We start from the raw sequence: 12,804 nt of genomic DNA, 5'->3' as shown, positions 1-12,804 counted from the left end.
GGTGTAGTAGGAAAATTCTCTTTATTAACAGCAAGAAAAGCCCACAGCCTTAGGGACAAGCCAGTGCAAAACAGATTCTCTAGGAGCCCCTCTATGTCAGACTGGTTTAGAAGGAGGGGGGAGTAAAAGGCAGCCACCCCTGTGGTAAATGTGTATACTGTCCCTACATGGAGTGAAGTAAAACCTTTCAGGGTAATGGCCATAAGGTTTATGATATTAGATTCTTTATGAACTCTGACTCTACAGGGTTTATTTATATGCTGCATTGTTCCTGTCTTAAATTTTACATAGGAAAAACTAGGTTTCTAAAAGAGAATACAGGAACATAGATGATGTAACAAACAAAAGGGATACAAATATTCCAAGAAATGTTGCCTCTTTTCATAACAGTGAGGCTGCTTCTTTGAAGTTTGTTTGAAGTTTGTGGCAATTGACAAGGGAGACCCCCATGGTAGGGGAGGTGACCTAGACAGAACACTGTTACAGAAAGAGGCCAGGTGGATTTTCAAGTTAAGGACAAGACGTCCACTGGGTCTGAATGATAAAATGGACTTTGCTTGCTTTGTGTAATAGGATAAAAAGTTTCAGCTTTTGCAAATAATTATATGTGCAAATAAGTATAAATTAATTGAAAAAAATGTTATTTCAGAATTGAATTTGTTCTGTCCCAGTTGTAAGAAACAAATGGAAATTATGGGATATTTACATATGCCTTTCATATCCAATGTCAGAAAAAAATATATGTGAGATGAGTTAGTTTAAATACTATAGTTTGGAAACTATCCCTTTAAGAGAGAAACATATGTAATGAGTTAAAAGGGTTGGGCTTAAGGTATATAAAGTAAGGAACACAGGTGTTAAGCAATACAGTCCTGATGAGGCCCCATTTGAATTCTGCAAAGGGGTGAAACGTACATGGCGTTGGCTTTGTTTGTTGTGAAGACCAAAAGACAGAAAGACACTATCTTTGGCATGTTTGGCATAGAAGATGCACATCCTTGACAGAAGACTCTGTTAAAGCCTCTTATGTGGGAAAAATATTTACCTTAAGCGTTTTCACTAACACGCTTTAAAGCACCTGGAAACACACCTGATAGCAGAGAGTAGAAAATTACGTCACACACCGGGTAAGATCCGTTAAAGGTCCGGAGTAACCTGTATGTGAGAGAAGCAGGTGAAGTCTTCATGATGGCTGCAGTATGCCTGTGAGGGTGGTGATGGCTCCTGACTATAAGAGGTGGCAACAGATCAGGTAAGCGGAACAAGTTTTGTAAGTGCGCTTGACCTGGAGTGAGGTTTCTTACCATGGTCGTTTGCTGCACAGTTTGGCTCTCACAGAAGGCTTTGCATGGCCTAACAAAAGCGGAATGCTTGCTTAAACACGGCTCTAGAGGTTTATTTGCCCCACTAAATGTTGGGATTTTGGCTTCTTGGAAGTTAAAAAGTTGGCATTATATTCCATAATGTTCAGGATGGAAATGCAAAAGGAATACATTAGGAATGACTGTCTAACAATAAGCCGTAATGGTTATTTTGTATCTTAAAGATGGACTGTCTGATTCATGCCTAAGGATATGTACAAAAAGTCTTAAAGGGATATATAAAAAGCATGTATTTGAAATGTGATATATGTATATGTTAAGGTACTAAATTGAAATTCACGTTAGCGCACATCAGGCTTTGCTCACACGCAAACAATGTATTGTAAAATGAGCGCTAACCCACCCGCGTTAAAAGTTTTACCTGCAGTGGAGTTGCCATGCGAGCAAAAAGTTATTTACGGTGCCACTTGTAATCTGGCCCTGAATATTTTAAATGTTTCTAACATGTATTTTGGATGCATATATTTTTGCAATGCAGTACTTGCTGATATATAATATGCACAGAAAATGTACTCAAATTTCTTCTTAAAGGATCGTTAAATAGTATACATTGGAAGTGCTCAATCAATAAGTGCATAGTTAAAAGGCAATGTAATAGATAGCACTTAATCTCAATTTCAAATGAACAAATTTTAGTTACTACCATTTTTCCTTCCCCTGTATTATGTGACAGCTATCAGTTAATCTCAAAGTATGTACAGTATATGTATATATTGTGCATTTTTGCACATGCTCAGTAGCTGCTGGTGCCTCAGAACATGTGTATATATAAAAAGATTGTGCACATTTTGATAATGGAAATAATTTGGAAAGTTTTTATTTTTTTAAATGGCATGTTCTATTCTAAATCATGAAAGTTTCATTTTAAACCCTTTAAAGGGACACTGAACCCAATTTTTTTCTTTTGTGATTCAGATAGAGCATGACATTTTAAGCAACTTTCTAAATTAACCCCTGTTATCAAATTTTCTTCATTCTCTTGGTATCTTTATTTAAAATGCAAGAATGTAAGTTTAGATGCCGGCCCATTTTTGGTGAACAACCTGGGTTGTCCTTGCTGATTGGTGGATAAATTCATCCAGAGTTCTGAAACCCCAAAAAAGCTTAGATGCCTTCTTTTTTAAGTAAAGATAGCAGGAGAACGAACAAAAATTGATAATAGGAGTAAATTAGAAAGTTGCTTAAAATTGCATGCTCTATCTGAATCACAAAGAAAAAATTTGGGTTCAGTGTCCCTTTAAGTAATGAAAGTGTTAACACTGATATAGTGATCCAATTGTTCAACCTTATTCAGCTAAATAATTACTTTGCCGGGCTATAAGCTGTGTATATTGATATAATGAATTTCTGTTAGCTCGCTCAGTGCTGTTCTGACCACCTTTTGTTTTGCTTTTAGGAACTACCTGTGATGGCATTAACAATGTTATTGAGACTCACATGGAGGTAAAAGAATGAATTCTCTTTTAGAGCAATGTAGTGTTCTTTCTTTCTATATCTTTATCTATATCTACTATATATCTTACTATATCTTCACATCTGGTAATCTTATATTTGTAGTCATGTGTGTCATTTATCAATTTTCATGTGTTTAATAATTATGTTATATTAATTAAAGTGACATACTTTACATAGCTACATTGTTCCCATTAATAAAGAAAATTAACAAATTCAAATAGTACTACTGATGACACCACAGTAGTGGCATCGTAATAATAATACCATAGCTAATATTTTGTTTGGGGATTATTATTCTTTAGCACTACACCTTTTTCCCATTGCAAACACCCATAATACACACTGTAATGCCTCTCCTGTCTTTAATTTGTATCATGTTTTTTTTCCTTAAAGGGACAGTATACAACAATTTTCATATAACTGCATGTAACAGACAGTACTATAAAGAAGAATATGCACAGATGCTGAGCTGACCTTTTAAAAACTTACTTATAAGCTCCCAGTTTAGCACTGTTGATGAGGTTAGGCTGGGACATCCACTGAAAGGGACTGGGGAAACAGAAACAGCAGACACTCCCCCTCCCTTCATATGAAAAGACAGATTACACAAACAGGAGCCAGCAGAAGTCTGTAAACGATCTTATACATCTGACACTTTGAGGCTTGGTTAGGAGTCTGAAAATCAGCATAATGTTATTAAAAAAATAAGCATAACAACACATGTTTACATAAACACCTCCAGATGGGCTATATAAATGGATCATCTACAAAACATTTATGCAAAGCAAAAATCTAGTGTACAATGTTACTTTAAGTTAGATGCTGACGGTATTTATACAGGTTCAAAATCCAAAGGTGCTAAAATCATGGATGTTTAAAACATTTTACATAATCAACTCAGTCCATTATTTAGATTTAATAAAAGTCTTAATTGCCGTATGTGCAATGTATGTTGTTGGTGTACAAATTTCACCCTCTATATTAGTAATCAAACCTACATTAGGTATTTGTGTCCAATATCTCAATACTTAAAGGGACATCAAACCCCAAAATTTTCTTTCATGATTCAGATAAAACATACAATTTCAAACAACTTTCTAGTGTACTTCTATTATCAAATTTACTTTTTTTCCCTGGTATCCTTTGTTGAAAAACAGGAAGGTAAGCTCAGAAGTGTGCACGTGTCTGCAGCACTATATGGCAGCAGTTTTGTAACAACGTTATACATTAGCAAGAGCACTAGATTGTAACATTATTCTCTGTCATACACTGCTCCAGACATGTACACGCTACCCATCTTATATTTCTCTTCCACAAAGAATAACAAGAGAATGAAGCAAATTTGATGATATAAGTAAATTGGAAATTTCTGAATCATGAAAGAAAAATGTTGGGTTTCATGTCCCTTTAACACATTTTTCACTTAAAGGACCACTCAATACAGTAGAATTGCATAATCAACAAGTACATAATAAAAAGACAATGATTGAACACTTACGCTAGATTTAGAGTTTTGCGTTAGAAGGGGTGCGTTAGCTACGCATGGTTTTTCCCCCCGCACCTTTTAAATAACGCTGGTATTTAGAGTTCTCTGAAGGGCTGCGTTAGGCTCCAAAAAGGGAGCGTAGAGCATAATTTACCGCCACTTCAACTCTAAATACCAACGTTGCTTACGGATGCGGCCAGCTTCAAAAACGTGCTTGTGCACGATCCCCCCATAGGAAACAATGGGGCAGTTTGAGCTGAAAAAAAACCTAACACCTGCAAAAAAGCTGCGTTCAGCTCTTAACGCAGCCCCATTGTTTCCTATGGGGAAACACTTCCTAAGTCTGCACCTAACACCCTAACATGAACCCGAGTCTAAACACCCCTAACCTTACACTTATTAACCCCTAATCTGCTGCCCCCGCTATCGCTGACCCCTGCATTACACTTTTAACCCCTAATCTGCCGCTCCGGACACCGCCGCAACCTACATTATAGCTATGTACCCCTAATCTGCTGCCCCTAACATTGCCGACCCCTATATTATATTTATTAACCTCTAATCTGCCGCCCCAAACGTCGCTGCTACCTTACCTACACTTATTAACCTCTAATCTGCCGACCGGACCTCGCCGCTGCTCTAATAAATGTATTAACCCCTAAAGCTAAGTCTAACCCTAACCCTAAAACCCCCCTAGAATGCAAGCTCAATCTGATTGGCTGATTGGATCAGCCAATCGGATTGAACTTGAATTTGATTGGCTGATTCAATCAGCCAATCAGAATTTTCCTACCTTAATTCCGATTGGCTGATAGAATCCTATCAGCCAATCGGAATTCGAGGGATGCCATCTTGGATGACGTCCCTTAAAGAAACCTTCATTCGTCGGGAGTCACCAGAAGAAGAGGATGGATCCGCGTCGGCTGCATCAAGATGGTCCCGCTCCGTGCCAGATGGAGGAAGATAGAAGACGCCGCCTGGATGAACATGTCTACCGGTCCGGATGTCCTCTTCTTGCCGGATAGGATGAAGACTTCGGAACCTCTTCTGGACCTCTTCTTGCCGGATAGGATGAAGACTTCGGAGCCTCTTCTGGACGGATCGGTGATACCCGGCGTGGTGAAGATAAGGTAGGGAGATCTTCAGGGGCTTAGTTTTAGGTTTTTTAAGGGGGGTTTGGGTTAGATTAGTGGTATGTGGGTGGTGGGTTGTAATGTTGGGGGGGTATTGTATGTTTTTTTTAAAATGCAAAAGAGCTGTTTACTTTGAGGCATGCCCCGCAAAAGGCACTTTTAAGGGCTGGTAAGGTAAAAGAACTGTTATCTTTTTATTTTAGAATAGGGTAGGGCATTTTTTTATTTTGGGGGGCTTTGTTATTTTTTTAGGGGGCTTAGAGTAGGTGTAATTAGTTTAAAATTCTTGTAATCTTTTTTTATTTTTTGTAATTTAGTGTTTGTTTTTTTTGTAATTTAGTTTAGTTGATTTAATTGTAGATAATTGTAGGTAGTTTATTTAATTAATTTATTGATAGTATAGTGTTAGGTTTAATTGTAACTTAGGTTAGGATTTATTTTACAGGTAATTTTGTAATTATTTTAACTAGGTAGCTATTAAATAGGTATTAACTATTTAATAGCTATTGTACCTGGTTAAAGTAAATATAAAGTTGCCTGTAAAATAAATATAAATCCTAAAATAGCTACAATATAATTATTCGTTATATTGTAGCTATATTAGGGTTTATTTTACAGGTAAGTATTTAGCTTTTAATAGGATTAATTTATTTAATAAGATTTATTTTATTTCGTTAGATTTAAATTATATTTAACTTAGGGGGGTGTTAGGGTTAGGGTTAGACTTAGCTTTAGGGGTTAATACATTTATTATAGTAGCGGCGAGGTCCGGTCGGCAGATTAGGGGTTAATACTTGAAGTTAGGTGTCGGCGATGTTAGGGAGGGCAGATTAGGGTTTAATACTATTTATTATAGGGTTTTTGAGGCGGGAGTGAGGCGGTTTAGGGGTTAATACATTTATTATAGTGGCGGCGAGGTCCGGTCGGCAGATTAGGGGTTAATAAGTGTAGGTAGGTAGCGGCGATATGGGGGGGGCAGATTAGGGGTTAATAAATATTATGTAGGTGTCGGCAATGTTAGGGGCAGCAGATTAGGGGTACATAGGGATAATGTAGGTTGCGGCGGTGTGCGGTCGGCAGATTAGGGGTTAAAAAATGTAATTATAGTGGCGGCCATGTGGGGGGACCTCGGTTTAGGGGTGCATAGGTAGTTTATGGGTGTTAGTGTACTTTAGAGCACAGTAGTTAAGAGCTTTATGAACCGGCGTTGGCCCATAAAGCTCTTAACTCCTGACTTTTTTTCTGCGGCTGGAGTCTTGTCGTTAGAGTTCTAACGCTCACTTCAGCCAAGACTCTAAATACCGGCGTTAGGAAGATCCCATTGAAAAGATAGGATACGCAATTGGCGTAAGGGGATCTGCGGTATGGAAAAGTCGCGGTTGGAAAGTGAGCGTTAGACCCTTTCCTGACTGACTCTAAATACCAGCGGGTGATAAAAACCAGCGTTAGGACCCCTTAACGCTGGTTTGGACGGCTAACGCAGAACTCTAAATCTAGGCATTACTCTGAATTTTTAAATTAGCAGTAGATTTTTTTTCTGACAAATTTATTTTTTCTTCCATTTTCCCGCCCCCTGGCCCCTGTATCATGTGACAGACATCAGCCAATCACAGACTAGTATATGTATACCCTGTGAGCTTGTGCACATGCTCAGAAGGATCTTGTTCCCCAGAAAGTGTGAATATTACTAGATTGTGCAAATGTTGATAATGGAAGTAAATTGAAAAGTGTCTTAAAACTGCTGTTCTTTCTGAATCATAAAAATGAATTTTGACTTGAGTGTCCCTTTAATGAATTCCACAGCTAAAAGGAATTGATAAACCCCCAGACTACATTTTTCAAATTATTACTGAGTACCCCAATACATTTTCTAATGTAACATTGAAATTATCTCCTGCATAACTGTGCATTAGAAAGTAATGTCACCAGATATATACACTAGCTGATCAGTCAATTAAAGTAATAATAATAATCACTTTAACACTAAAACATACTGGCAGAATCAGTAACCTAACATGTTATGCCCATAATGTATCTGTTCAAATCCCTTAAAGGTATAGGGAAGTCATTAAAGGACCAGTCAACACAGTAGATGTGCATAATCAACAAATGCAAGATAACAAGACAATGCAATAGCACTTAGTCTGAACTTCAAATGAGTAGTAGATTTTTTTTCTGACAATTGTAAAAGTTGTGTCTTTTTCCACTCCCCCGGTACCATGTGACAGCCATCAGCCAATCACAAATGCATACACGTACCATGTGATAGCCATCAGCCATTCACAAATGCATACACACTTATTCTTGCACATACTCAGTAGGAGTTGGTGACTCAAAAAGTTTAAATATAAAAAGACTGTGCACATTTTGTTATTGGAAGTAAATTGGAAAGTTGCTTAAAATGGCATGCTCTATCTGAATAATGAAAGTTTTATTTTGATTGTGTCCCTTTAAGCTTGTATGATTTAGATAGAGCATGTCATTTTAAGACACTTTTAAATTCACTTCTATTTTCAAATGTATTTTGTTCTCTTGGTATACATTGTTGAAAAAGAATATGTACATATCCTACACTAATGGGATTGGCTGACTAGATGTGTTCAGCTGGCTCTCAGTAGTTCATTGCTGCTCCTTCAGCAAAGGATATAAAGGGAATGAAGCAAATTTGATCATAGAAATACATTGGAGAGTTGTTAAAATGTTCCATGAATCCTGAAAGAAAAAAAAAATGGGTTTCATATCCCTTTAAAGAGACATATATATTTCTATGGTTTTGAAGCACACCAGCTTAATTACACACGTCCCCTATTACCATCACTACACACTATTAAAAGAGATTAATCAACATAAAACGTATTTACACAAAATAGACTGTATTTTCCCGAAAATAAAAATAACATTTCTGTGTCGTAACACTTCAAATTATGCAAATGTAAATTCAGTTTTACTGTACATTCACTAGATTTGTCACACTGGAAAATCTCGCCACTAAAATGCAGGCGAGACTGAGATATGGCTGAAAAGGGATAGCTAAAATGGAGAAACAGTGTTTTAAATATTATAAACCAACTACAATGTTTCCCTATTAAAATACAGGTTAGACACGTGCATGTCTGAAAATTTCATTTTGTTTTCGTATCGATTCAGTATTTTCTTTTATTTTGTTTCATTGCATTCTGATTGATTCGTTAATATAGCATTCATTTGTTATGTTATGTTGATTTGGATGGTTCCAACCAACATAAAAGGAATTATTTCACTGTTCTATCTCACTATATTTATTTGTAATATATCTCTATTCGTTTTTTATATATAATAAATATGGAATGGCAAAGGAATTGTGATTAGTCCAGAGAGTCAGGCTATCCCGCCATAGCCATTCGAATTAAACGAATGAATCCAAACTAATTTGGGTGCTTTGTTACAAATTAATTCGGATTAGTTTAGTTTTGTTACTAGGGTGATTCAGAGATTTGGATACATCCGAATCTCTGAATCACCAAAATTTTGTCAGAATTTTGATTCGGAACAAAATGAATTGCACATGTCTAATACAGGTTACTCCAATGGAACACCCTTGAAACTCCCACAGGAGGCATTTATATTTGTCATGTCTGCAATCTACTTTGTTAATAAAGACAAAAAAATCCTATTAAAACTATAGGAGCTAAGGGTGTGGTATATGATATATGTATATACATTGTTTAATGCATATATATTGTATAGTATAGTTAGTGCAAGAATATGTATGTAAACTTTTTAGGTGTGATTGCAAAAAACATGCATTGTGTCCTTAGGTGTGTTGTTTTTTTTTTTAAATTTATTTTGAGAATACAATTGCATCTTCACAATATTCATATTTCATAATTTAGATTGCGCAATTATGTTTTACTAATAATATTGCGATTGCACTGTGGCAAGTGTGTTATATATTGTGAGAGAGAGAGAACAGACACATTTATATATATATATATATATATATATATATATATATATATATATATATATATATATATATATATATATATATATATATATGTATATAAACACACAGAGAAAACCCAGCACTCACTTACAAGCTCTCAGCTAAGATTTAAAAGCAAAAATTGAAAGGTTAGTCACCGCATCTGGCCAAATGGGACAAGCTCGGGTACCACGTCAAGGTCCTTTCCAATACCTGAGACCCTAAAACAGCCACACAATGCAAGCTTTCAAATCCAAACAAACTGAAAACAAGGGAAGGGTGCACAGGAATATATAATCACCCTAGACATATACAAAACACGGAAGGGAACTGCACTCTCATACCGGACCGGGTACACATCCCATGACCCTGCAACATGCTCAGCCCTGGGTGCCACTGGCACTCACAGGAAGCTGTTCTGTCCCCAGAGCCACAAGCAGTTAACCCCAGACAGGTCTGGGTGCAAGTACCATAGGGAAAATTACAAAACAAATTAATACAACACACAGAGAAAACCCAGCACTCACTTACAAGCTCTCAGCTAAGATTTAAAAGCAAAAATGGAAAGGTTAGTCACCGCATCTGGCCAAATGGGACAAGCTCAGGATTGCATTGTGTGGCTGTTTTAGGGTCTCAGGTATTGGAAAGGACCTTGACGTGGTACCTTAGCTTGTCCCATTTGGCCAGATGCTGTGACTAACCTTTCCATTGCAGGGTCATGGGATGTGTACCCGGTCCGGTATGAGAGTGCAGTTCCCTTCCGTGTTTTGTATATGTCTAGGGTGATTACATATTCCTGTGCACCCTTCCCTTGTTTTCAGTTTGTTTGGATTTGAAAGCTTGCATTGTGTGGCTGTTTTAGGGTCTCAGGTATTGGAAAGGACCTTGACGTGGTACCTGAGCTTGTCCCATTTGGCCAGATGCGGTGACTAACCTTTCCATTTTTGCTTTTAAATCTTAGCTGAGAGCTTGTAAGTGAGTGCTGGATTTTCTCTGTGTGTTGTATTAATTTGTTTTGTAATTTTCCCTATGGTTCTTGCACCCAGACCAGTCTGGGGTTAACTGCTTGTGGCTCTGGGGACAGAACAGCTTCCTGTGAGTGCCAGTGGCACCCAGGGCTGAGCATGTTGCAGGGTCATGGGATGTGTACCCGGTCCGGTATGAGAGTGCAGTTCCTTTCCGTGTATTGTATATGTCTAAGGTGATTACATATTCCTGTGCACCCTTCCCTTGTTTTCAGTTTGTTTGGATTTGAAAGCTTGCATTGTGTGGCTGTTTTAGGGTCTCAGGTATTGGAAAGGACCTTGACGTGGTACCTGAGCTTGTCCCATTTGGCCAGATGCGGTGACTAACCTTTCCATTTTTGCTTTTAAATCTTAGCTGAGAGCTTGTAAGTGAGTGCTGGGTTTTCTCTGTGTGTTGTATTAATTTGTTTTGTAATTTTCCCTATGGTTCTTGCACCCAGACCTGTCTGGGGTTAACTGCTTGTGGCTCTGGGGACAGCACAGCTTCCTGTGAGTGCCAGTGGCACCCAGGGCTGAGCATGTTGCAGGGTCATGGGATGTGTACCCGGTCCGGTATGAGAGTGCAGTTCCCTTCCGTGTTTTGTATATGTCTAGGGTGATTACATATTCCTGTGCACCCTTCCCTTGTTTTCAGTTTGTTTGGATTTGAAAGCTTGCATTGTGTGGCTGTTTTAGGGTCTCAGGTATTGGACCTTGATGTGGTACCTGAGCTTGTCCCATTTGGCCAGATGCGGTGACTAACCTTTCCATTTTTGCTTTTAAATCTTAGCTGAGAGCTTGTAAGTGAGTGCTGGGTTTTCTCTGTGTGTTTTATTAATTTGTTTTGTAATTTTCCCTATGGTTCTTGCACCCAGACCTGTCTGGGGTTAACTGCTTGTGTCTGTGGGGACAGCACAGCTTCCTGTGAGTGCCAGTGGCACCCAGTGCTGAGCATGTTGCAGGGTCATGGGATGTGTACCCGGTCCGGTATGAGAGTGCAGTTCCCTTCCGTGTTTTGTGTATATATATATATATATATATATATATATATATATATATATATATATATATATATATATATACACATTTGCTATGTGTGTGTGTGTGTGTATATATATATATATACACACACACACAGGTGGCCCTCAGTTTATCCCGGTTCAATTTGCGCCGTTTCAGAATAACAACCTTTTTTTTTAGTCATGTGACTGCTATTGAAAAGCATTGAGAAAGCAGTGCATTGATTTAAATAGCCAGTAGGTGGAACTGTCCGCTTGTGTTGCAGCAAAGATACACACAAGCAGGCTGAAATTAATCAGTCTAGCTAGACATGAGCTATCGAGCAGGAACAAGGGATCTTCCTGTCTATAACAAGATCTTCCTGTCTATAAATCAGTCCAGATTGGAATGCATAGAAGTAACTGTTTGCAGAAAAATGCAAGTAAAGTCTGTGTTATGAGATTTTTTTTTATTAGGTTTATAATGCTGTTTAGCAAATGTTTTTGTTCATTTTACTTAGTTTAATTATATATTCTGTGTTGAGTGATTTTGTAATTAGGTTTATAATGCTGTTTAGTATTTAAAGTCTTCATTTCAAAGCTTTAAAAATAAAATATTTGGTGTTACTTATGACAATTTTGAGAGGGGCCTGGAACTTAACTCCCTCACTTCCCATTGACTTACATTATAAACTGGGTTTCAATTGACAACGGTTTCGATTTACAACCATTCCTTATATATATGTCTTAATGCAGAACACGTTTGCAATCACAATATTATAAGTGAAACACGATCGCGCAACATTGCGCATTCTCAATATTACGGAAATATGAATATTGCAAATGTGTAATTGCATTCTCAAAATAAGTTTAAAAAAAACACGCCTAAGGACACTAATACGATTTTATTATAATCACGCCTAAAGCCTTACATACCTTATATTATACAATACATATATATATTAATCAATGTATGTTTGTATATCATATGTATATCAGTGGGTAGTGATGCAGCTTTGAATATATCACAAGTATCAGAGATGCATCGCCACTAACTGAAATGTATGGTAACACGCCTCTTGGCGATGCTGCCTTTAAATAGTACTGTCAGCCCTTTTGAATATTTCGATCATCAGAGCCCAAGTATTGGGTTTTGGTACACAAATAGAGATAATATAAAGAAGCATATGTGTTTACAGAAAGTAATAAAATAAGGTGATCTCATTTCTTTGCAAACTCAACACATTTTAATAGAGAACAAAACCAGCTTTTTCATATAAAAAAATTAAAGGGACAGTAAACCTTAAAAATAATGTTATATAATTCTGCACATAAGACTAAGTGCAGCTCGCTCACAGGAGCGAGCTGCACTTAGTGCTATG

General features: G+C 37.3%; 1 protein-coding gene across 1 annotated transcript in view; it reads left to right on the top strand.

Annotated features, from left to right (window-relative positions):
* SOAT2 (sterol O-acyltransferase 2) overlaps positions 1-12,804 on the top strand; it is a 149,380-nt gene that overhangs the window by 45,857 nt on the left and 90,719 nt on the right. Inside the window, exon 2 of the mRNA XM_053708323.1 lies at positions 2,779-2,825. Coding sequence (XP_053564298.1) covers positions 2,779-2,825 — 47 coding nt within the window. The remainder of the gene's footprint in view (positions 1-2,778; positions 2,826-12,804) is intronic.

The sequence above is a fragment of the Bombina bombina genome, chromosome 3 (assembly GCF_027579735.1).
Source record: "Bombina bombina isolate aBomBom1 chromosome 3, aBomBom1.pri, whole genome shotgun sequence".
Lineage (NCBI taxonomy): Eukaryota > Metazoa > Chordata > Amphibia > Anura > Bombinatoridae > Bombina > Bombina bombina.
This window is presented reverse-complemented; position numbering and strand designations above follow the sequence as displayed.